The sequence below is a fragment of the Leucopleurus acutus genome (genome assembly GCF_964270905.1).
Source record: "Leucopleurus acutus genome assembly, chromosome: X".
Classification (NCBI taxonomy): Eukaryota; Metazoa; Chordata; class Mammalia; order Artiodactyla; family Delphinidae; genus Leucopleurus; species Leucopleurus acutus.
The window spans coordinates 18,042,208-18,069,309 of record NC_139148.1 but is presented as its reverse complement, the minus strand read 5'-3'; the positions used below and the strand labels follow the sequence as shown (position 1 = coordinate 18,069,309).

General features: G+C 41.7%; 1 protein-coding gene and 1 pseudogene across 2 annotated transcripts in view; one reads left to right on the top strand and one right to left on the bottom strand.

Annotated features, from left to right (window-relative positions):
• PHEX (phosphate regulating endopeptidase X-linked) overlaps nt 1-27,102 on the bottom strand; it is a gene marked incomplete at both ends in the record, with an annotated part of 195,140 nt that overhangs the window by 45,280 nt on the left and 122,758 nt on the right. The window contains 3 exons of the mRNA XM_082864021.1: nt 1,823-1,881; nt 11,422-11,525; nt 20,459-20,536. Of these exons, the coding sequence (XP_082720147.1) occupies nt 1,823-1,881; nt 11,422-11,525; nt 20,459-20,536 (241 nt within the window). The remainder of the gene's footprint in view (nt 1-1,822; nt 1,882-11,421; nt 11,526-20,458; nt 20,537-27,102) is intronic.
• LOC309977979 (small ribosomal subunit protein eS19-like) lies at nt 8,482-9,041 on the top strand (annotated as a pseudogene). Its single transcript has one exon. The product of its transcript is annotated as a small ribosomal subunit protein eS19-like (transcript).

Here is a 27,102-nt window from a genome sequence, read left to right as displayed (position 1 = left end):
GAGGACCTACCACAAGTGGGTAGACAGGAAGCCTCACTGAGAAGGTGTCATTCAAGCAAAGATTTGAAGGAAGTGGGAGCGCGAACCACTTGGATCACTTGGAGAAGTTTTCCAAGGCAAAGAGAACCCCGAGTACAAATGCCTGTAAGGAAGAGTGTCTCCTGCTCTAGCAACAGGAAGGAGGGGAGCATGGCTGGAACAGAGGGGAAATAAAGGCAGCATCATAAGAGGCCTCGGGGCCATTTCAAGTAATTTGGCTTTTATTCTGTGTGAGATGGGACGCTGATAACGGGTTCTGAGCAAAGGAGGGACATGAGATGACTGTAGGACATCTTAAAATGGCTGTGATATTATATTTAGAATAGACCAAAGGGGGATAAGTTCCGAAGCAGGGAGGCAAGCGAGGAGGCTATTACAGGGGTTCGGGGGGAGACGGTGAGGGCACAATCAAGGGGAGCAACTCCTTATAAATTCCATCTCCCGCGCTCAACAAACAGCTTAGAGACATGCTTAACACCATGAGATTAGAGGTGCTCACCACACGAGGGAGTGAAGCGGGGCACCGGAAGACGTGCAGCAGCAGCCCCCCTCCCACAGCAGGTCCCTGGCAGCCTGCACTCGGGCTCTGTCATTCTCGTCAACGTCTTCAGGCTTTTACTACATGTGGATGTACCTCTAGACAATATACAGAACTGTTCTGCATGCTTCTGAACTCTATTTATATGATATCATACTCCACATATTTTTCCAAGTTTTTTTTTCCACACACACAACCTATTATTTGTGAACTTCATCCGCGTTAATACATGTCGCTCTGGTCACTCATTGTTCGCCACTGTCTGGCATGCCCTTGTGTGAACATGACACATTTTGATTCATTCTCCTTTGGAGGGCCACATAGGTTATTCCCCTTTTGCTGCTATTATAAACAACACTGCTGTAACCATTCTCACATGGGCCTCCACATGTGCGACTTCTCTAGGGCACTGCTTCCCCAGCTATGTTAGACTCACCTGGAGGGCTTAATAAAACAGTTTTCTGAGCCCCACGTCCAGGGTTTGTGAACAACAGGTCTAAGGTGAGGCCCTTGCATTTCTAACAAGTTCCCCTGGGACTCTATTGCTAATAATCATGGGACCACACTTTGAGTAACAGCATTAGTGCACGTCAAGAGCTCAAGTGACATTCACAGACACGCGTGCCCATAGTTGGCTTTTCTAGGTGTTGCCCAATTGTGCAGCAAAGTGGGTGGACCGATGTACATTTCCACCAGCAGTATGTGTCCCTGTCGCCAACATTTGGTGCTGTTAGATTTTTAATTTGTGCCAATCTGACCTTTAATAATTTTTAACTTATCATCGTAGTTATAATTATGTACCTAATGCATGTAAATAAAAGAAACTCAAGACTTTACATCCTAGGATTAATTAGAGCACTTCAAAGCTTTTCTAACAGCCTCTAAATTCTCCCCAGCTACCTGATCGTTTTTCCCATCAATCCTAGTAATAAATAAAACAAAAATCAGTAAGACCACTATGAAAGAAAAGTGGAAGCTTGTTCCTTTTCATGGCCAACATCACTGCAGTTTTATTTACTGTAGCTGTTTTCTTTTTAACTTAATGGTTATATAAAGCTTTTTTAAAAAAACTTATAAGGTAATGAGGAAAATTGGACATATGGGTAGGGAAACAAACTTCCTTCACCAACATACCTGGTCACTGCTGGGAGGAAATAAAGAGTGCCCTACTCTTAAGTCACAGTCATGGAAAAGTTCCATCCATTTTGTAGCACATTAACAAGGAGACAAGGAACCAGTACTCACGGATCTGGTTGGTGGATGCGCTGTAGAAGGCATTGACAGTCGTTGGATTTGTAAACCACCTGTAGACAGAGAAACAACCACCACCAAGTGATCATCATTATCCAGGCAGGAGGGCAGTGAAACACATACAATGTGGCGGGATTTATTAGCAAATAACCAGGGAACAATGGGGAAGCTCGACACACAGGGAAATTATCACCTCAGTTTAGGGTTATTGCTCTGCTCAATGAACAATCTCATCCTAAACTGAACATGCCTGGTTATTCACTGTTACTAACGTAATGTAAAAAAGCACCAGGGCTTCTGAAACAGCTTTAATGAAAAATTCTAGAATCTAAAGGGATCTCCCCACAGATGGAAACACAGCAACAAGCTGATGTTTGCCAGGCCCTGTTCAATGGGTCCATGGGACAGCTGAGTTTTCCATGCTGCATCACCTCTGACCTGTCCATTAAAGGTTTGAGATTGGTGACAACATAGAAGTCCATGTAAAGAGAGATAATAAAGCACAACCATGGTACCTAGAGGGTCTGCCTGCTCCAGTAGAAAGTTTACTGATTTAAGCACCAAAAGATCTAATGGCTCATCCTGCCTCTATCACTAACTAGCCGGGTTGTGGTGGAAAAGTGGCCTATCTTCAGTTTCAGCTATAAAACTAAGCTATGGCATTAAGATATCTTGGGAGTACCTTCCAGCTATGAAGAGTCTACACTGCATTTTAAATGCACAGGAAGTTACTTAGATCAGACTCAGCAAATTTCTTCTGTAAACAGATGGTAAACATTTAGTCATTTCATGGACCAAGAGGAAAAATCAAGGACATTATATAGGTACTTCCATAATGAGAGAAACTTTTCTATAAAATTTTATTGATGAAAGTCAAAATATAATAATCTAGTACAGGGCTTCCCTGGTGGCGCAGTGGTTAAGAATCCGCCTGACGATGCAGGGGACACGGGTTCAAGCCCTGGTCCAGGAAGATCCCGCATGCCATGGAGCAAGTAAGCCCGTGCGCCACAACTACTGAGCCTGCGCTCTAGAGCCCATGAGCCACAACTACTGAGCCCGCGCGCCTAGAGCCCGTGCTCCGCAACAAGAGAAGCCACCGCGATGAGAAGCCCCAATACCACAACGAAGAGTAGCCCCTGCTTGCCACAACTAGAGAAAGCCTGCTCGCAGCAATGAAGACCCAACACAGCCAAAAATAAATAAATAAAATAAAGTTCCCTTTAAAAAAAAAAATCGAGTACAATTTTTGGTAATTCAGGCCTAGTAATGAGAAGAATGAAATTCCTTAGGGGCAGGAGAACGTTATGCTTTGAGGTTCAAAGTTAGTGCTCCCTACCATCAAATCAACCACAGACATTTATCTCTAAAGATCACTCTTAACTCATGGGCTGTACAAAACCAGGCAGCAGGCGAGACTTAGCCCTCAAGCCATAGTTTGCTGACCCCTGACTTAGATGCCTGTGAGTTTCAGGCACTGCTGTTTATGATTAAAACCAAGCATTTGTCTTAAGCTAAACTGCTCAAAATAAACTTCTGTAAATCCTTTTCAGAACAATCATTTTACCAATTTATGTCTAATAGAATAATTGTGTCAGACTGATAATTTATGTCAGACTAACATGAAACTGGTAGGAAATCCAAGTGTGGATTCTAGTTGGTCCACCCATACCGTCTCCCCTTATAAAGAAGCCCATGACTGTCATCCTATTATTATCACTAGTAGTAGTAGCAGCAGCAGCTACCATTCACGGAGCACTTACCACGTCCTACGCACTTTCTAGTCATAGGTTTTCCCCATAGAAACTACAGGAATTATTAGCCTATCTCACAGGAGAGGACAATGAGACTTACAAGCATTATATGCTCGCACAAGGTCTAGCCTGTCTGACTTCAAACCAGTTCTCTTAAGCATTATATTATACTGGAGACATCACTGGAAATCAAAACAGAGTGCCTCCTCTTGTCAAAGCTGAAACCTCTACTCACTTCCATAAAATGTATATTCTTTTCCTTCAAATTTAGGATGAGTATTTCAATAAATCCTAATGTTTGACACACATTTACTGGCTGGCTTACTTTTCTGAGGAGAAAAGTACAGGGAAAGCACTTTTATTGCCCTAATGTCACTACCTGTAGTAGGTAATATTATGCCCCCCCCAAAAAAATGTCCATGACCTAATCCCTGGATCCTGTGAATATGTTACATTACATGGCAAAAAGGACTTTGCAGATGTAATTAAGGTCAAGAAGCTTAAAATAGAGCAATTATCCTAGATTATCCCAGGTTGGCCCAATCTAATCACATGAGTCCTTAAAAGTGGGGATCCTTCTCTGGCTGGAATCCTAGAGATGCAACAGGGGAGAAAGTCAGAAGAGATGCTGCAGAACGGGAAGTCAGAGAGATTCCAGGGGTGAGAAGGATTTGACATGCTGTGGCTGGCTGTGACATGCAGCTGCCACGTGCAAGGAGTGGGGAGAGAGTCCTCTAGGAGCTAAGAGTGGCTCCCAGCTGACAGCCAGCAAAGAAGTAGGAACCTCAGTTCTGTGATGAGAATCGAAGAGGATTCTTCCCAGAGGCTCCTGCTAAGAGCCCAGCCAGCTGTCACCTTGACTTCAGCCTTCTGAAGACTGCAGCTGAGAGCCCAGCCAAGCCATCCCACATTTCTGACCTACAGAACGGTGAGGGAATACATTCGTGTTGCTCTGAGCTGCCGATAAGGCTGTGGTGATTCATTACAGCAGCAACAGAAAACTAACACGCAAAGAACCCAGCATTTGTTATGTCTGCTCTCTGGGTCAAGAGGGGAGAATCCAGGTGCCTCTCAACATGGCTTCTAAATGACATTGGACTGAACCATAGTATGTACCAAAGATGATGTGTATTCCTAGAGCTCATCTCTTCTCTTCCCATCCCTCCCAACTCCGCTCCCTTTAGCAAAGAATAAACTTTCAAAACATTAGGCTAAGAGCCATATGTAGGAACAATGCTCTAACTTCTGACGGACAAAGGCAGACAAAACAAAGAAATCAAACAACCAGATGGAGCCTGATGGGGCCTCTGAAGTTTCACCAAGAATTCCTAAAACATCTTATACAAGATGCATGATCTCACCTTTCCTGACTTCTCAGAGCTCCTGCTGGCTCTAGGACATGTTTGGAGCCCTGATTATGCCCAGAGCTGATATTAAGTAGCTGCACTAACAGAGCCTACCAGTTGTGGATGCTATTATTTCTTCTAATTGGACAGTTCCCACACCAAGCCAGCCGTTAAATATCTTGTACATCTCCCTGATTATATCTGAGTTTATTATATATTTAGTTTTACTATTCTCTAACCTAAGCCTACCTGTGCTGCTTTTAATACGTGTTTGTAATTTTTTTTACACTCCTCCCATTAAGAAGTGGACTCTAAATTCCTCTCCCCTTGATTATGGGCTAGTCTTGGTGACTCACTTCTAAAGCATAAAATGCAGTGGAAATGACACCACGTGACTTCCAATGCTAGGCGATTAAAGGCAATACAAGTTCCCCCTGGTAAACTCATATTTACCCTCCCTCCTTCTTTTTCAGGAGACTTGCTCTTCAAAGTTTCTGGCTCAATCAGCATGCCACAAAGAAGCCCAGTACACATGGAGAGGCCTAGTGGGCCTTCCAGGCAGCAGCCAGCACCAACCACTAGACTAGGAGAGGAGGCCTCCCATGTGACTCCAGTCCCAGCCACGATCTGACTGCAACTACATGCAACGCCATGAGCAAGAACCACCCAGCTGCGCCTAGTGACCACCAGAACCGCGAGAGAAAAATGAATAATTACTGTTGCTTTAATCCTCTAACTTTGGGGGTGGTTCATTATTACACAGCTCATTACAGCAAGAGATAACTGAAACACTGAAAAGCTGGCTGTCCACAGATTAAGTCCTACCCAACGGGTTGAATTTTCCCAGAAAAATGTTTTATTTGCCCAACACAATGGCTTTTAAAAGTACCGAACTGGAATTCCTTTAAATGAGGCATGTAATCACTAGTTCTCTATGGTCTCCACCACTCCCTATCATTTACACTTGTCTAGGTCAACATCTGTTACCTGATTGGGCTGTGAAGGCATATGAGTTTGCACAACTTACCTCCCAACAAGATTTTAAGTTCCTTATGGGCTAAGACTATTGTCCAAGTGGTATATGCTGAGCAAAAATTCATTAAATTGGGCTTCCCTGGCGGCGCACTGGTTGGGAGTCCGCCTGCCGATGCAGGGGACGCGTGTTCGCGCCCCCGTCCGGGAAGATCCCACATGCCGCGGAGCGGCTGGGCCCGTGAGCCGTGGCCGCTGAGCCTGCGCGCCCGGAGCCTGTGCTCCGCAACGGGAGAGGCCACAACAATGAGAGGCCGGCGTACCGCAAAAAAAAAAAAAATTCATTAAATCTATTTAAATGAATGTATTGCTATGTATACATCTACTTAGATAAACAAAGAGTGTCATTCAAGTGCTTTAAATTCTTTTTATTATGTCTTTAGGGTGTTCCTGCAGTCTGTGTTTGGGAAAGGATTTAGTAGATAAGGTAGGAAGAGGTCTCATATAAATTTCAAAAACATATGGAGATGAAATTATACTGGACAATGGATACATAAAAAGAGTGTGATGATGACATGCAGTAATCTAAAGCAAAAGACACTGATACCCTGATTTCTTTGGACCATATAAAATAGATATACATCAGGCTAAAGTTTTACATTTTACCTATTAACTCTTAAAGATAGTCTAGGGAATATGGAATGGAAAAACCGTAGAGTATTTATTGCTTTATTTCACACATCCTGTAGATTGTATCCATCCCATTCCATGCTGTAGATAATTCTGGGCAGGACCATAATTTGTATAGACATTTGATGTATTTTTACATATTTTTCAGAAGATAGAGAAAAAAATCCAGGCATGTTTGGTCACAGTAGAATGAGAGTGAGTTAATAGGGAGGCTGGCTTAAAATCATTTCTGTCAAAGAAAGAGGATCCTGAGGGAAAGAAATTACTTTTGACTCAAGCTGAGCAGTGAAGTAAATCCTCTATTTTTAAGCAAGCTGATGAAGTGACAATTCTGAGAACCAACCCCTAAATATGTACCTTCAGGGATGACTACCCAATTAATTTCATTCTTGCTGACATTTCCCATCGTGTTAGAAACTTCTTAATGCACATTAGTGCAGCTAAAATGGATTCCATGAGAATGAAACATAAAGGGTGTTTATCTCCTATACCCACAAAGAAGCAAAATGTTATTTCAGGGCTTTATGGAAATATAACCAGGATGTGCTGTTCAAAGTGAACTAGTGTAGTGGAGCTACTCCAGAATCATCCTCATTCGATTAACTCATGAATTTTCAGACCTAAAAGATGTCAATTAAAGTCGATGGGTATCATAAAGCTAAAATTCCCCACAGTGCCTGAAAAAGGACCCACCTGAAATTTCTTCTAAAAAAATGACTATCACATCACTTTACCATGCAAAAAGAATCTTAAATTTCCTAACATTGCTTTCCCTGATATAGACATATGGTCTGAGGAATTACTAGCATTGCACTGATTTTCATTCCAGGAGAACTCTTCCAGAAATATTAACCAATTTAATGTCCTTGTGAAAGAGGTATTTGTTTTCATTGACAGAGAAAAAAAAAGACACAAGTCACACAGTTTGCTTAAGCCCACAGTCAGCCAGCACTTTTCCAAGGCATAAATATTAGAAATAGTCAAGGCCATTAGAATCTTACAGCCCATCAGTATTTTAGGATGATGTTAAAAATGACACATTTAGGAGCTTTTCAATTAGCAACCCAGGCCTTGCTACACACCCAAATGAATAATGCCATTCTGAAATTAAAGAATTAACTTGGCAGCGTCTCCAAAATAGAAGAATCCCTGAGAAGACCCTGAAAGTTCACAAAAATACTGGTGCGAAGTTTGAATTTTTCACAAGTTGCAAAGAGAAGAGTTTGAACTTATCTGAAGTAACTGACCTGAAAGGGCAGGATGATTTACATACTACATGTAGATGCTCACTGAGATACTGGAAACTATCTGAAGTCATGAGATTTGAGAAGCTGGTTTTAGAACCCTAAATCTAAAATTTCTATTGAGCAATTTAGGCTTGGAATGAAACAGGCAAGATGGACTGAGAGATACTGTGACGAGAGGAGAACATCAAGGACAATGGGGCAGGTGGCTTCACATCAGCTCTCTGTCATTGCCAAAGAAGTTCTAAAGCCTTCTGCTTTCTTCCTTTGGGCTTTGGAGGGGAGTCACGGATAGGCCAGGGGAATGGCTCAGCTTTAGGCCTACTCCTTAAGGTCAAACACTTTTAACTTACTCCGTAGGCGCATATTGTAAGAAGATTTGAAGGGCAGAGGGCAGGATGGCTAGATGGGACCCATGGCTAAGAGGGAGAGGCGGTAATCACAGCTTAAGCCAAGGGAGGGTAAAGGGCCTAGAGTTTTTCTAGAGGCCAGAACAGAGGAGGGAGTTGGAAGAGGGAGTAACGAGAGACCCATAGGGCATAAAAAGAGCCAGCCAAAGATCTGGAGACCAGAATATCAGACAAGGTGAAAACGTGGGCCATGAAAAAAAAAAGGGCCATGGAAGTCAGGCTTCCAGCTCTGACACTATGAAAAGGTCAACAAATCCTTTCCATAAAAGCCAAGTATACCTTTCCCCTGGCTGGCAGCTTGGAGGCCGCAGGACGCCTGGAGTTACTGTAAAGACGGGAACCAGCGGGAGTTCGTCAGAGCTCTGGCAGCCTTCCTCAGAAAGTCCGGGAGCTGCAAGTCCCTGAATGGGTGACGCTGTCAAGCTGGCCAAGCACAAAGAGCTCGCTCCCTATGATGAGAACTGGTTCTACACACGAGCTGCCTGCACAGCACCTGTACCTCCAGGGCAGCGCTGGGGTTGGTTCCGTGACCAAGATCTATGCGGGGCGTCAGAGAAATGGTGTCATGCCCAGCCACTTCAGCAGAGGCTCCAAGAGCGTGGCCCGTCGGGTCCTCCAAGCCCTGGAGGGGCTGAGAATGGTGGAAAAGGACCAAGATGGGGGCCACAAACTAACACCTCAGGGACAGAGAGATCTGGACAGAATCACTGGACAGGTGGCAGCTGCCAACAAGAAGCATTAGAACAAAAGATGTTGGGTTAATAAATTGCCTCATTTGAAAAAAAAAAGTATAAAAATGGACAAAACTGTCAACAAACAACCATTTTAGGGCCCTGGGAATTGATCAAAGGCAAACAACACATTGAAAAATGTTTAATTTTGAAAAACTGCTACAACTTAAGAGGAAGTAGAACAGGAGTCTGTGGCCTTCTTGCCTGGGACTACTAGCCTCCCTCCCAGCTCAATCAGCAAGAACTTATTTTGTTAGGATAGGGCTGGCTGGAAAACCAGCAGCTTTGCTGCCGCAGGGAGTGGAGGTAAAAACTTGCAACTATGCCAGCCGGAAGTGATAAACCCGGTAGAAAACAAACGAGGACAACCCACAGCTTTGTGAGCCTGCAGTTACAGCTCCCATTGGGGAAAGTGACAGATCAGCCAGCAATTTAAAAGGGAGACAGTGGAACTGAAAGAGTCATAGAAGGATGAGATCAGCTCTCCACACATCCCTGGCTGACTGGGAAACTAGGCATGTGTACAGGGGAGACTCAAGAGAGCCCAGGAGAAAGTAAACTCCAACGGTGACTGGGAAGGGCTGGTGACTTTGATTGCACACCCAAGCCCCACGCAGATCAACTGGCAGAGGGCAGAAGCCCTACAGGTTCAAAGTGTCTGAGCACAAGCTCTGCCCTGATCCCTGGCTGAGGACTAAGCTATGCAGACTCAGGGACAACCTCCATGAAGTGAGGCTAAAAAATAAAAATGAGGATTTAAAAAATGAGTAGACATCTATGGCCACATACTGTAGCAGAGACAGATTCTACTGTGCTAGTCCAGGAAAGTTACTTTTTAAAAAGCCTCAGAAAAATAAATCAGAATCCACAGTTGCTACAATACATTATCCTAAATGTCATTTTCAACAATGACAAAAAATGATGCTGGAAGAAAAAGTGTAAAGAAAAGCGATCAATAAAAACTGACTCTGACTGAGCCCATATGTTGGATTTAACACACAAAGACTTGAAAGCAGCAACTGTAAATTAGTTCAAAGAATTAAAATAAACTGTATTCAAACAATTAATGGAAAATATGAGGACAATGACAACAAAGAGTCGTAACAAAGAAATAGAAACTATTTAAAAAAAACAAATGGAACTTCAGGAGTTGAAAAGTGCAATAATCAAAATGAAAACTGTATTGATGAGTCGCCAGCAAATTTGAGAATACAGAAGAAAGAACTGGTGAATTTGAAGACGGATCAATAGAAATAATCCAATCCGGAGAAAAGAGAGAAAACAACCTTGGAGAATTGGGTCATATCAGAACAGAGTAATACCAGCAGGCAGAACAGAAAGTAATCTAAACCTGAGCTGAAGAATTTCTCAGTTGTAAGCCTCTTGTTCATTTTGTAAAATGGGGATAATAAATAGTACCTACACCTCACAGAATTGACTAGAGGATAAAATGAATTAAAATATGTAAGTCACTTCCTGGAACATTATAAACACATAATAATTTTTAGTTGCTATCATCATCATCATTCACACTTTGCTAGGGAAGAAAATCATGACTGGCCCTGACCCCAATAGTTCCTAGTGAAACTTCCCTACCTGTAGGAAAAGTTCCTACCGCTTGCTGAGAAGAGGGATATAAATCATAACTGCTACTGAAGGAAAATAATAGAGCTATCAGTTCTTTGACACGCATTACCTAACAAAGATCCTATAGTTACTTCATAATCACAGGCATACCTCAGAGATTGTAGGTTCAGTTCCTGACCACCATAATAAAGCAAATATCACAAATTTTTTGGCTTCCCAGGCATACAAAAGTTATGTTTATACTATATGGTAGTCTGTTAAGTGTGCAATGGCATTATATCTAAAAAAATGTATATACCTTAATTTTAAAATACTTTATCTCTAAAAAATTCTAACCATCATCTGACAACACAGTGTTGTCACAAACCTTCAATTTGTAAAAAACGCACTGTCTGCAAAGTTCAATACAGCCAAGTGCAATAAAATGAGGTATGCCTGTATACAATTACTTCCACATTTGTAATCATACTTTACTTTTTAAATATTTGGTTTTTAAGATATTCAAAAGCTTCTGCCTGAGTGTGAAATTCTAGAGAAATTTGCTTATATATATATTCATAACAAGATCTAGAAATGATTTGAACATTTGCATCTGAGTAAGCCTTCTTTTTATATGTGTTGATGCTAGGAGTAGGGCAGTCATAATTAGACTGAACAACTGATTCATATAATATCAGAAATAAGAGTTGCCAAAACATAACACAAATTTTGCCAAACAAAAATAACTGGCAAGCCAGCTACTCTGACTTGAGGGGAATTACAAAGTTTGATCTAAAGAAACTCTACTTCCCACCAACATATTTATCTATTTCACTTTTTTTTTCTTTCTTTCTTTCTTTTTTTTATTTTTCTTACTCACTCTGTTTTTGGAACAGTTTTTCTCAGCCAGAAGAAATCAGTCTGTGCTAAATACTTGCGGGTTTGCAGGACGTTGCCGAAGTAGTCAGATTCTGAAAACTTGACCTGAATAAAACAAACCACGACCATCACTGTTCTAAGTGCAGATAAAAGATGGCTCTGAAAAAAAAGACTTCAGCGCACAAATGAGCGCACAGCGGAGACGCTGCACTCCTCACATCATCTCTCAGCCATCACCGGTTAACCCAGTCTTCACAAAGCCATGAAATTTAATCTCGCCATGAAATTTAATCTCAGTGAGTTTCTTTTAAAATAAAAAGCTCAAAAATCAATACGGTCGTTTCTGGATGACAGTAAAAAACGAGAAGCTGCAGTAATTTACAATGCATTTCATTTGCTTTATAACTGAAAAATCTACTTTAGCCTTTACAGAACATATTATCTTAGGTTTGAAATTTCTTCGCCCACATGAGTCCTTGATCTTTTCTAAAAATGTGTACTTTATTTGTCACATAGGTTCTTCTAATAACATTCAGTTTATTCAGCTGAAACCTCGTTTAGTTCACAGATGATGATTTAGTCAAATGTTAAAATCTAATTTACTGTAATCAGTATTTGTTCATGAAGGAAAAAAAATGAAAGTGATTGAGACTTACTTTCTACCCTAAGCACAATGGAGTCACTAGAATAGTTTGATTATTAATTGAAATTTTCTATCAACGCTCAAAAAATGCTCTGGTCACTGAAGATTCATGAAATTACAGAGGCAAATCATAGATTATAGCTCGCATGGAAAAAAAGGAAGCTGATGGCTCACAACAATGTTGTCTATTAAAATAGGGAGAAAGACATAATTGATTCTTGAGTTCCTTTTCTTTTTTTTGGAAGGAGAATGGCAGACGGTTTTAATTCTATAGGCACTCTATCTACAAAAGTAGCAATACTTAACCTAAACATTGTAAATAATATCCATGTAACAGTAAAAGCAGTGGTTTGTAGTGATCCCTAATGCTTTGGTTTTAAAATATATTACTGTGGCAAATACAATTGAAAAAATACACATTTGAATAAGCAAATAACCAAGAGTAATCATATTCTTATTAGCTGTAATATTTTTGTAAATTTAAGCCATGATACTCTTTTAAAAGCAAAAATTAAAATATGGCAAATGAAGGTATATGAGATCCACAGGCATCACACTACAGATATGAATGAATATACACAACTTGACAGTTACAGACTTGACAGCAGCCTATGTGTTGGCCAGTGTCTCGCTCAGGTTTATCTCTTCCCTAACATATCATAGGTACTCATTTTGTCCGCAGAGTAACTTTTGTTAACGACTCATCTTAGCAATCTTTCCAGGGGACCAGGCCAAAATATAAAGAGAAGAATAAAATAACTAATGGCACAGAGAGAAAGGCAGGAATGAAAGTATCAATTCCTGGCATCTTCGGTGTTCTCCTTGGCCAACAAGTTACAGAGATGAGACTTCAAACCGTCCCTCCCTCACTCCTCTTAGGGGAGGTGGCTGATGAATAAATCGTGGTATAATCACATAATGGAAAACCACACAGAAGTCTAAATAAATGGTCTGTATGTGTGAACATGAAAGAATCTCAAAAGCAATGCTGAGTAAATAAGACAAGTTGAATGTATTAGAGAATTTAAAATTTTAAAACTTATAAAACAATACTATATGCTGTTTATGGGCACATACCTATGTAGCAGAAGCATAAAGAAATGCATGGGAATGAGAAACACTGAATTCAAGAGAGCGTATCTAGGGAAGGAGACAGGCAGGGAAGAAGGACATTAGGTCAAGGAGGACTACACAAAGAATTTCCAATGTATCTGCTTTATTCATTTAAAATGTGTGCGTACATGTATACAGCTAATATGGCAATATGTTTAATATTTGTTAAAGCTAGAGGTGTTCAAAATACGATTTTACATACTTTTCTGATGTTTGAGATGCTCCATAATAAAAAGAAACCTTACAATCGATTGTATTTTAGGTAGATGTTTATACTCAGCCTCAGAAGAAAGAGAGTAAGCTCCTTGTTTTAAGAAGCAACCCTAACTAGCAATTCTAATGTGTTCCCGGATCACACAGTTTAAAGATGTGTCCAGTGTTCAACCTTTTTTCAGCTTTTGCTCCGAAGACAGCTCTGCCAGAACTTTCAGAATATGATTGTAACTGACAGAAAATTCAGATACGTTCTTGGGTTCAGAGCGTGCTCCAGAAAATTCTCCCAAAGGAATTTCCTTCCAAAATATTAACTTTTTTTAGACGTAGAGAATGGACTTCAGGACACGGGGAGGGGTTAAGTGTAAGCTGGGATGAAGTGAGAGAGTGGCATGGACATATATACACTACTAAATGTAAAATAGATAGCTAGTGGGAAGCAGCTGCATAGCACAGGGAGGTCAGCTCGGTGCTTTGTGTCCACCTAGAGGGGTGGGATAGGGAGGGTGGGAGGGAGACGCAAGAGGGAGGGGATATGGAGATATATGGATACGTATAGCTGATTCACTTTGTTATACAGCAGAAACTAACACACCATTGTAAAGCAATTACACTCCAATAAAGATGTTAAAAAATATATTAACTTTTTTGTACTATCAATGGGGTCAGTTGTTACTTCTAGAAGAGTCTGCTAATAGTGGTACTTTCCTGTTCCATTCGAAAACAAAAACTTGACATTCAGGTTGTTCTACAGACATTAAATGGAAAACCACCCAAAAATTTCCTAAAGAAGAAGAGTTCCAAGTCTAAAAATACTTTACATAAATATGGTCCTACCATAGCCATGAAAAGGGTCATGGGGAGCAAAACTCAGAGGCAAGTGATTACAAATTTGCCAACATCTTACCTATGTTTAGAAGGATAAATTTTAAATTGTTTTAATTATTAAACTGAGCATATTTTCTATTTCTTAGCCTGGTTCAGTTAATCTACTTCATTTATTTAATGGACATCACAGGTAACAGGGGACAATTTTTACTTTTTCCTGTAAGACAGGTTAAGTGTTCGGGAGTAAGAAAGGGCCAGACGCTGTTATTCCCATATGACAGATGGGAAACAGCGATGGAGAGATTATGGAACCTGGCCAAGTCACACAGTCCAAATCATTAGGCTCCTGCTTCAGTGTTATGTTCATTGGTCCTAATAAGAAAACTGGTGATTCAACAAAGACAGTACAGAGAAGGAGGAGGAGAAGGTAAGAATTACGAGTGGGAGGAGAAGCAGTGATTAAATAAATCAGGGTACAGTTTACTTAATATCAGACAGCTGTTAAAATAACGGTAATGAAGGCTATGGAAGACAAGGACAAAACAATATGTTAGCTGTAAAGGTCAGTATACAAAATTATATATAAGCATCAATTACAGCTATACAAAAATAGATAAAATAATACACTAAAACAGAAGTACATACTATTATGTTCAAGTACCAACATTCAGGGACTTTTTCATTTCTTTTCTCTATTTTTCAAATTTTCCACCATGTGATAATACTTTGATAATTTCAAATATTTCAATAGGGCCTTGAGTGAGAAAAAACTATGAAACCTTGCAACCATCGGGGAAGTTCTGCTTGTTGTAGAGACAGCAACAAGAATGAATGTGCATGAATATTTTAGAACCACTTGTAATCTTCAAAAAAAAAATGTTTAAACTGTGAAAGCAACAATAATTGGCTCAGAAGTCTCTTGTCCTTTCAGTTACTGGCGAAAATCTAGGTCAAGTTGATAATGACTTTCAATCAATTCCACCTCCTGACTTTTCAATTGAGTGACCTTTGGGGAATTAATTGGGGCTCCCGTGTCATTTAGCTGTCCAGATCATAAAATTTAGGGGAATCTGACGTTCTCTTTGCGGAAATCCTATCCTAGATGCCTAGCACAAACAAAACAGACTAAATGGAAGAATAAAGCTATTACCCTCCCCAAAGGTGAGGAACACATAATAAGGGCAGAACAAGGAAATGTGTTCAGCTTCTCTGTAGAACCAGCAAATACAACTTGATAAGATACTACATAAGCCAATAGGAAGTATAGATTCTAGAACACTTTTTAAGCTAAATCCATTTAAACATACTCAGTGATATATCCAAATACCTCTAAGAAAGATTTTATTTTAGGCACCCAAAGAACTCTGAATACTTAATGTAATCCAGATTTTAGAATTATGCTTTCCCTTATTTAAATAGCAAAGTCGGACTTCCCTGGTGGCACGGTGGTTGGGAGTCTGCCTGCCAGTGCGGGGGGCGGGGGGGTTCCGGGCCTGGTCCAGGAGGATCTCACGTGCGGAGATCCTCACGCGCGGAGATCCTCACGCGCGGAGGGGCTGAGCCCATGCGCCACAACTACTGAGCCTGCGCTCTAGAGCCCGTGAGCCACAGCTACTGAAGGCCGCTCGCCTGGAGCTCGTGCTCCTTAACAAGTGATGCTGCCACGGCGAGAGGCCCACGCACCTCTATGAACAGCCGCTGGCTACAACTGGAGGGGGGTCCTCGCGCAGCAGCGAAGACCCAACGCAGCCGAAAATTTTTTTAAAAAGTATTTAAATAAAATAAACATATAAATAGCAAAGTAATACACAAGATTGCTGTGTTTAGATGGCTTCGCCGTACATAGTATGTAGTATACATATATACACACCTACATACGGGGTGGTGTTCAAAATGTTTAACAACCTAAGTACACAGAACACTGTGGAAGATACAGTTCCCACAGGCATTCACATAAGGGTGACTCTGAGGGAGCACCAACTAGCACACCAACCAGGAACCAGATGAAACCAGATGCCCTGCTGCCACCACCGGGGGTAAGGGGAGGTCTTGGTCTGCTGCGGCCAGTGGAACACAAAGACGGGACTTCGTGTCCCATCTCCGTGTGCGGGAGTTACGGAGGACTGGCTAGAAGGCCAGTGGGCATCAGTGCACCTCCCTCCAGTGCCCACTCTTGCTCTCCATGGTCATGGGGGGTCAGAGATCACTTGAGAGAGCTGGCGGCAATGCTTCATTTTGTTTTTTTACCAAGTAGTACAGAATTATTTCAATATTTTAACAACTAGTTTTTCTGGAGCATTCCACCTAAATATCACCTCACTCTTGCATAGTGGCAGCAGCACTCTCTGTCATTTATGCACACAAAAAACATATACACACATAAACACACAAGTGTTCCACTAGCAAGAGCAGACCAAGACCCGCCCCAAAGAATATTATGGGGGTTCACATATTATATACATATCTCCATGCGCATATTTATGTTGATGTATGTATCACTCACCAGAAACATGGATCTTTTCTGAAAAATTACCCACATCCAGTTCTCCTAAGTAAATGGAGGCCAGCTGTGATTCTGACTTTAGCTCCTACTGCAATTTTCCATTGGTTTTCACAATGAGTGACGTGCCTAATAGGGTCAAGTATTTACCTACTGTCTCTCAGATACATGCCCACCCTTTCACTCCGTTCTATAATATAATGCTAGGCTGTGAATCTGAAAACCATGTTTCCCAGGCTCCACTGCAGTCGGCTTCCTGCCAATAGGAGGCACTGGCGGAAATCCGCAGGTGGCGGGGGGGGGGGGGGGGGGAGGATGCTGTGTTTTTTCTCTTTCATTCCCTCTCTCTCCTCTTTCTTCTTCCTACTATGACTCTGGAAGAATCTTCAGCCCCTCTTCCACAGGCCCAGCTCTGCTCTGGAGTGGCAGTTCCTCATCTGCTCTCGAAAGCAATGGTACCACCACCTCCTCCCTTTTGTGTCCCTAGACACAGGGGTGGTAACTGCTTCCTAAAAAAGTTATTAATCTCTGGTTTACCTCGCCTTCCTGATTTTTGCCTTCCAACCTATTTCCTGTATTATATCTCCTCTCTTTGAAATACCTGATGCAGTGTGGTTTTCCTGGCTGATACAGAAATCTTCCCCAAATTGGTATCAACTCACTCTTGCATCTGTCTCCATCAAAGAACAGTGAAGGTACACCTTATAAGGTTTGTCTGAACATGGACTGATGCCTATCTTTTTAGGCTAGCTAACAGGCTTTCCTGCATGCTACTGGGGGCTCACATAAAGGGCACATCCTTTTTCTTGTTCTTTTCAAAGACTACAGAAAGACTGTTGTTCAGCAATATTTTACTGGGTATCTCACTTTACCCTGTCATCCTCAAAAGAGAAAAAAAAATTGTTTTCTAATTCTTTATATCTGCCTCTAAGTTCTTTTCCATTTTCTCCTATCTCCATAAGAGCCCAACTTGAGTTTTCAGCCTTTCCCTTGACCTTCATCTAATCCATTCTCCAATCTCTATCCTCTTTCCTTTTGTGTGTGTACCTGATGAATCACACCTTCACTTGCATCAAATAAAGTAAGCTGTTTTTCATTTGTAACAGCCTGTCATGCTCAGAGTTTGTATTACCAGAAATTTCTCATAAGCCCAACAGTAGTCCTTATCTACATATTCCTCAAGACTGAAAACACAGTCCCATTGTGTATCAGCAGTACTTTAGTCCTTTTGCTATTAACCTCGGTGACACTATTACTATCACATCAAGCATCCTTTACCTATTTTCCGGTTGGGTTTTATTCGTTTTCTCTATCAGTTTCTGATCATGAATGTATTTTTACTTCATGTATTTGGATTTTTTTCACTGTCTTTTTTAAACTGTTAGAAACTCTTGGGTGTAATTGTGTCTGCTTTGGCAATGAGTTGGGTGAAAGCCGTTTCTTCACAAAAGTACTTAAAAATTTTGGTATATAATGGCTTCAGTTCAGGCCCTGGAGACATGAGGAAATACACCTAACACTGCATCCTGTTTGGCGTCTGGTTTCTTTTCACAAAAGATACTACATTTATTGAATCATTAAATTTGGGGCATTCACTTTAAACAGCAGCAGACTGCCAACAAAACTTGATCAACTAAACACCATGAGTGAGCCCTGAATGCTATCTTATTTGATTAAGGCCTGAGACTGTTCCATCTGTATAGCCTCTTAAATCAATTTCAGGCACATGGATACTGTATGTGTTAATTCGTAATGACCTTTCCAAACCAAAATAATTTACTATCATAAGTGAAAAATTGAAGAAGCCACAACTAACACTTAACAGTGTGCTTACTCTGTGCCAGGGTCAGTTCTACATACTTTAAATATGTTAACTTATCTGATCCTCATAGCAGCCCTATAAGGGAGGGATTATTACTATCTCCATTTTGATATGAAGAAACTGAGGCACAGAGAGGTGGCATAACCTACCCTAGGTTGCACAGCTAGGAAATGGCAGAATGGGGATTTAATTCCAGACACTTTGATTCCAGGGTCCATGTTCATAACCACTACACCAAACTGCCTCTCAAATTCTCACCCGCATTCTTCAAGTATCTGCCAATCACATGTAATTATCCAGGTTCTACCGCTGAGGTACTTTGTGCCCTGGTGATGCCCTTCTTAGCAGCAATAGTTCTCATACTGATAAACAAAGTTATAGCTATCATTTATGGGGAGATGACTTATGTGCCACACATTATGCTAGGTGCTTTTACAGTTATATAATCTCATTTAATCTTCTCAAAAATACTAAGACTTGGTCATTATTATCTCCAGTATCCAGATAATCAAAGTGATGCTAACTGAGGTTAAATAACCTGCAGAAGATCAAACAACTAGCAAGTGGAAGAGACAGAATCACTTCTTCGTCACTTAACAGTATGACCTCCCTTCTCTTCCTCACCCCATCCCAACCAGCTCTGGGAAAGCAGTTCCCAGCCACTCTTCAACTCACTCCTCTGTTCCTCCAGCAGAGCTGCCTGACAAGAACCCTGCAAAACCCCTTCTCTGATTACAAGTAGAGCTTCCTGGGCCCAGATTTCAGTCCTGGCTCTGACGCTTGGCATGGCACTGAGGAAATCACCCAACTTCTTTGAGTCTCTATGTCCTTTTCCGCAGATGGGGATAAACACCATCTATTTCACAGGATCAGTGTGGGGCTTAAAAGATAATGTACATGAATGTGACAAATGTGTCAGTATCTTTAATTATCATGCTAATAGTGAGATTTTTCAGGATCAAAACAATGTATAATGGGCTGTGTGAGCTTTGGGATACTGTGAAGCACAATTATTTTCCTCCACAGTAACTGGATCAATACTTTGGAAGGCTATATCTTGGAGCCCAACTGAGAAACTTTCTAATTAATGCTTTCGCTCACTTTTGAATAATCTTATAAAATTCCAATGTTCATCTATAAAGCTAGGATTGCTTACAGATATGCAACTTATTAAATCACAGTTTCAGGAAAGAGCTATACCTCAGAACCACTGTTATTTAAATGAATTCCAAAAAAACTACTTTTTCAAGAAAATCTAGTGAATGATAAAAACAGGGGTTTTTGTGAGGAAGAAAAGTTCTTTACCAGAACTATCTGTAGGAAGGAAAATAACAGTGGTTATGATTAGAAAGGCCTGTAATGAATGCGTCTACTGGAAAATATATGTCCCAAAATACTGGAGTAAAAAAGAATGACTATTCCTCCATCAGTAACTTACTGCAAATATACAATCCAACTCACAATAAATTATAGAGTCATATGTATATGCACTTAGTTTGTCAAAACACTCATAAAGTTTAATGAAGTTAACTTCCAACAGGCAAGATTTAATATGAATGAAGCACATAGAGACTGTTTAACAACAAACATCATACATTCACCATTAGAACATGCTCGCTAATTGTAAAATACTCAATTTGCTTAATTCTTTTCTTTATGATCAGTGTAGACCAAATCCAAGTCCATTTGCTTTATGGTACCCACTCAGCTACACATTCTTTCTTACACTTCCTTTATTTTGAATCTGCTCTAAATCTTGTGATATGCCTGGCATAATGAGGCTGATATCTAGCCAAGGAATGAATCAAAAGTTGGTGCTTTTTGGCACCACCAGATTTAACTGCCTGGACTTGGGTTAGCTGAAAGGCCGAGGCCAGTAAAACTTGCCCGAAAAAAAATACAGTAAATTTAGCACTTACTGCCTTGAGGTCTTCATTAACATGAGTATCATTCATTATAAATTCAGGATAGCCAACTTTTGCCAAAACAGCTCTTGCCTATAAAAAGGAAAAAGAAAAATGATGTCAGAGTTTCAGCACTTAAGTCATTAATAATCAAAGGACAGAGGAATGCAGCCTTCATCTGAAAACTCTGTTTACTGAATATCTACTATATGTAACCGACTGTGAAGGGCAAAAAAGAAAAAAAAAATCTAAGTTAGTCCCTGCCCTCAGCATACTAAAAGCACAGTGAGTGTAGCAAATAAGTATATAATACAAGATAAATAAAGGTTCAGATATAGACAATATTGCCTATAAATAATTTTATTTATAGACAATATTGTTATCAAAGTCCATAGCAGAGATTATTTCCTCATGGGGAAAATGCTTAATGGAGAAGGTGACCAAACTGAGTCTTAGAGAATGGATGGGATTTCAAAATGCAGAGCTGAGAAGAAGGACAGACATTCCAGGAGAGAAAACAGCAGGGGCAAAGTCAGGGAGACGAAAAACAAAGAGCATGTCAGAGACATGGCGAGTAGTTTCCCGTAGCTAGAGAAGAAAGCACAAGGGGTGGACACAGAAAACAATGCAAGAAAGCCAGCTTTGGCTACATCACAGGGATTCCTGAATGCCATGCGAAGAGTCTATATTTTGTTTTACAAACAAGAGAGAACTAAATATTTTTAGCAGAAATAAAATGAGATGAGTCACCCTCCAGCGAAATTATCTGTGCAACTCCGTGAATGATGGCCAGGATGCCGGAAAAATTGGAGGTAGGGAGTCCAGACTAATTTAAGATGCATCACAACCATCCTTTTGATAGACATACTACTTACTCCCTGTTTTACAGTTTATAGGGAATGGATAAAGGAAAAATAGGCACGTACAAGGAGCCTCCACAGCAGGGACTGGCAAACTATGGCCTATGAGCCAAATCTACTCTCTGCCCCGGCTCCCCAGCCCAAATCTGCTTCTATAAATAAAGTTTCATTGGAACACAGCCACGCCCACTCGTTTACATGTAATCTATGGCTGCTTTTGCACTACAACGGCAGAGTTAAATAGTTGGGACAGAAACCCTTCGGCTCACAAAACCTCAAATATTTACTCTCTAGCACTTTAAAGAAAAAGTTTGCCAACCCTTGCTCTCAAGAAACTTTGTCTCTCTCCTCTCCCCAGATACAGGGTTTCACAAAAACAAAAGAACAGCTTACTCAAAGAGTAAGTACAGTGTCAGGCCTCTGCCCAGATCCCCTGGGATCCCTTTTATCACCTCAGCATATCCCTCCCCAGCATCTAAGTTCTTTTTCCTTTCTAATGGCCAGCACCTGAGACTGAAGGCCTGCCCTAGGGCTACTAGGACACCTTGCCTGCACTCAAAACAGTTTCCTCCTGGGAGTTTATCTGCCGTGGGCCCGCTTCTCCGCTGCCATCCCAGCAGCCCTCAGCCAATGACTGCCTGTAGCAGGAATACGAAAGTCCAGCTCCTTTGCTTCAATTCAGGACACAGTGTGAGGTATAATTTGCCCTCTGGAGTTCCCCACAGGATCAGGCTATCTGAGACTTCCCCTGAAATGGCACCCTGGTCCATCTCTCACCCTTCCCAGCCTGGCTTCCCTCATTCCCTTGCTGGTTTCTCCTGGGAGCACTTGCTGAATAAATCATAAAACACCTGCACACGAATCCTCATCTCCAGCTCCGCCTCCAGAAGTCCCAACATAAGACACCAGGCAACCCCAAACACATCGGTTTTATTCCAGCAAAGCAAAAACCAGTGACCTTTGTACACTGCTCTTAGCAATGAGTTTTTTCCTTCAGTCCTTTTCAATTTTCCTCACTCAAGAAATAAATAGAATAAGATAGTATGTTTTCCTTATCTGCCTTGAGATAATTCAGATATTAAGTATCAGCAGAAACTTGAAACTCAAGACTCAGAGAGGATTTTACAAGTGCCGCATGACACAGTCATAATGTTTTTTTTGTTTGTTTGTTTGCGGTACGCGGGCCTCTCACTGTTGTGGCCTCTCCCGTTGCGGAGCACAGGCTCCGGACGCGCAGGCTCAGCGGCCATGGCTCACGGGCCCAGCCGCTCCGCGGCATGTGGGATCCTCCCGGACCGGGGCACGAACCCGTGTACCCTGCATCAGCAGGCGGACTCTCAACCACTGCGCCACCAGGGAAGCCCCATAATGGGTTTTGCTGTTCCAGAGCCTCAAATATAGCACAGATCAAATTTTGCCTTTAAAACCCTGTGAGTTACACTGAAAGTCTGATATGACCCCGAGAGCGGATAACCAGTGGTTACAACTCGCCCCCAACACCAAACAATACATCATATGTCTACAGGTTACCTCGTTCCAGATTGTTGTTACTTCCCTCGTATTTAATTCCTCACTATACTTAGCTCGCCACAAGTCATATACATAATAACTATAACAAAGAGCTCCAGACAGTCTCAAAAAAAAGAAAGAAATACACAAGCTGAGTCATCCACAATTGTTTTCTGAACACTGGTCTTTCCGGAGCATGCTGGTGAATCATGGATTGTTTTTCAAACCTCACGCTCTGGGACCCCCACTGCACTACAGAGCTGCACAGAGTATATTACCTTCTGCACTGTATATGCAGGTCACTGAATCCTTTTTTATTATTTATTTAGCAACACCACGACTTGAAGAGAGCCAGAATGGTGATACAAAGAATCTCTATTCATCTAAGAACACAAAGGTAAATAATACTAGTAGCAACACTGCCAACATCTGAAAAGAATACTCTTCTTCCCCAAAAATGTGCTGTGTTGTTATGCCTCTATTCAAGCCCAAATGCTCCTTCTGCAAGACAGTCTGTTGTCACTTCCACATCATCCCACCCGACCCCGTTCTACATTCTTCCCTGAGAAGCCTCAGAACTACATCTCCCAAAACCCCATGGGACCTGACTGCAGGTTAGACTCTGTGAATGAGAAGCACTCATAGGAGACTGGAAAAGTAGAGGAGGAGACACTATTTATTCACTCGCTGCTGGTAGCTATGCGCAGGCACATGGGCATCTGCAGACAGCAGATAAAGAGCTTTGCCAGCAGCTTCCAAGCATTCTCCTGAGAAGAGACCTTTCGTGTGCGGGCAGCAGAGACCATTGGTAGGCTCTGCCCTCCACTCCCCAGCCCTCCTGATGATTGCATAAGCCTCCAAATCCCCATATTAAACATCTTTCTGCTTGACACACTTAGAATGGCACCCATTTTCCTGAATAAACTCTGATATACCCTTTAAAGCAAATAATGATCACATCACTTTTTAATATTTTCAGAATGGAAGAAATGAAGCACCAAAAGCTTGATGGCTTGTGAAGGGAAAAGCATTAGTGAAGCAGGCCTGAAATCAATTACTCCATGGGTTATAAGGACAAGAAGGAAAGGCAAGTTCCACTGCAAACACTGAGAGAACAGTGGGATAAATAAAAAGCAGACTGCATGTTATATCCCGCAAGAAATACTTCCCAGTCTGCTTATGGCTGATCAAAAACTCCAGAGTTTTCCATAACCAGTGCATGCATTTCTATCCCTTATTCACACAGACCTCCAGAAAGGGCTGCACATGACAACTGGACCTTCTTCCTCAATAAAGGAGGCTCAAATGATCTTCACTACCTGTGTGACCCTGAGCAAAGTACTTAACTTTTCTGAAGCAAATACTGCCTATTATATATCCAATATCCACATTCCTTTCCCTTGCTTACTATCAGACCCCAGTTCTTCTCAGGATGACAATGGACCCAACGAAAAACAGCTGCATCACCCAACTTCCTTTGCAGTTACAGTTGGCTACGGGATGAGATTTTGGCCAATGACATATAACCAAAAGTCCTTGTTGCACTCCCAGGAATATGTTTTAAAAGACGAGGCTGTTTTCAGCTGGCATGTGTCCTCTGCCTGCAGTCCACGGTTTCTCAACCTTAGCAATATTGACATTTGGGGCCAGGTAATTCTTACTGTGGGAGCTGTCCTGTAGACTGTAGGATGTTTAGAAGCATCTTTGGTTTCTACATACTAGATGCCACTAGCAACACCACCTCACAACTCGTGACAACCAAAAATGTCTTCAGACATTGCCAAATGTCCCCTAGGGGCAAAATTGCCTGCTGGGTAAGAACCACTGCTTTAGCCTTTCCTCTTCCTCCTTCCTGCAATACTGATGCAATGGCAGAGATAGGGCAGCCATCTTGTAACCACAGGGTAACAAACAAGAGGAAGAAATTGACATGCTAAAAAGGGTGGAATGAAGAGCTGGGTGCCATCTGGAGCCCACCATATCAGGCATGAACTGCCTCCCTTCCCCCTCTATGACATGAGGAAAATAAACCCCTATTTGTCTGAGGCATTATATATAATGTTTCCTACTAGCTGTAGCTGAATGTAATCCTAACATGATCTTTTCATCAGATACAGCCTGAGGGGGAAAAAATAGTACCTATACTTCATTGGTTTGTCTGCAAGGATTCACGAAGACATTGCACACAAAGCACTTTTTTATGCCTTGGTCCAGAGTACATGATGAATAAATGTTGGCTGTAGATTATACAGAGAAAGTAGAAATATGACTTCTTCCAAGGATCTGGAGTAACACTGTTCTGTATCTATTTGGAGGGTCTTTTAGGGGAACCCAGGCCAGATTACATCCTTAACCAAATACCTGAACTCCCCTGGGGAATAATGTCACTCTTTTTAGTCACAGGTCAAGTAGTGAGAGAGGAAGGCTGTTGAAGCAACCCTGTGATCAATGGGGAGACAGATGTGCCCATGAGATGCTTGGAGCATGGAGGAAGATTTCCTGAGCAAAGCCAGACTCTTAAGTATGAGCCAGGGGAATCCAGGCTATTCAAATCCCCCCGAAAGTCTGAGGACTCTTCTGAGGGCCACTATTTGCACACCTCAGAAAATGGACACAAGAAACACTATGAAAGCTGATCTTAGCCAAGATCAGAGCAAAGGTTGCCTTTAGCATTCACCATCTTGGTTTCTGTTTTCCCTTCCTTTCTCTTGCCTGTATCCATTCCTCCCAGTACCTAGCAGGCCCTGTGTGTTCATACCACTTGCTCTCTGATCATACCCAAAACTGGCCTTTCCTTGGCAATACACTGTGCCCCAAAGTCATCTCCCCCTTCGCTCCTCATCCATCAAAAACTGTTATTCCCTCATGGCAGCTAACCTATTAGCTGTCATTGGGGCCTCAAACTAATTTATAAGATGTGAGTGACTAACAGCAATCTAATGTATTAACTCAGGAGAAATATCTGTATTTAAAAGAGTAGTTCATTAACCAAACGGATAAATCAAATTATAAGGGAGGTTTCTGTAGCTGTCAGAACCTTCTTTCTGATACTACTCAAATCAAGCTAATGGCCTATTCCACTTAATCCCCATTGTGTTCCCCACATGGAATACAGTGCCGGGCATATAGCAAGTGATCAATGCTCAATAAATATTGATTCATGTAATGAGTAATTTAGTTGATAAACCCATTCTGATCAATGTCAAGAATAGTATGAGAAAATATAAAAGGTTATAGTCTAACACATGACCAAGAACATCATTCAATGCTGCTCCCGTCAAGGCACATTTCCATATAAACTGATCTTACCAAAAGAGATAAAATGAGGGAAAAAAGAGAGAGACTTTCTGAGAACCTAGGGAACTTTCTGGAAAATGGAGCAATGTTTAAAATCCATTGGGACTGGGGCTTCCCCGGTGGTCCAGTGGTTAAGAATCCACGTTCCAATGCAGGGGACACGGGTTCGATCCCTGGTCAGGGAACTAAGATCCCACATGCTACAAGGCAACTAAGCCTGACAGCCGCACCTACCGAGCCTGTGCACTACAACCAGAGAGCCGACGGGCCTCAACTACAGAGGCAAAGCACTCTGGAGCCCGCAGGCCACAACTAGAGAGAAGCCCACGCACCGCAACAAAAAGATCCCACATGCCACAACTAAGATTCGACCCAGCCAAAAATAATAAATAAATAAATAATAAATAAATAAAATTTGTTTAAAAAATCCATTGGGACTGACTTCTTCTTTTCTTTGCTGTGTTAGGTCTTCACTGCTGCGCACGGGCTTTCTCGAGTTGCGGCAAGCGGGGGCTACTCTTCGCTGCGGTGTGCGGGCTTCTCATTGCGGTGGCTTCTCTTGCCATAGAGCACAGGCTCTAGGCGCCCGGGCTTCAGTAGTTGCAGCACACGGGCTCAGTAGTTGTGGCACGTGGGCCCTAGAGTGCATGGTTTTCAGCAGTTGTGGCGCACAAGTTCAGTAGTCGTGGCTCACGGGCTCTAGAGTGCAGGCTCAGTAGTTGTGACACACAGGCTTCGTTGCTCCACAGCACGTGGGATCTTCCCATACCAGGTAGCAAACCCATGTCCCCTGCATTGGCAGGCAGATCCTTAACCACTGCACCGCCAGGGAAGTCCTGGGACTGACTCTTGACAGCAACCAAAACTGTATTTTTTAATATAAGCTATTTCAATCAAACAACAAATACTTATTAAGAATGCTGTTGAGGCTCAGGACTCTCCTCAGTGCTAAAGAAATATAAAAATACATAAGACGATCCATGGCCTCACTGT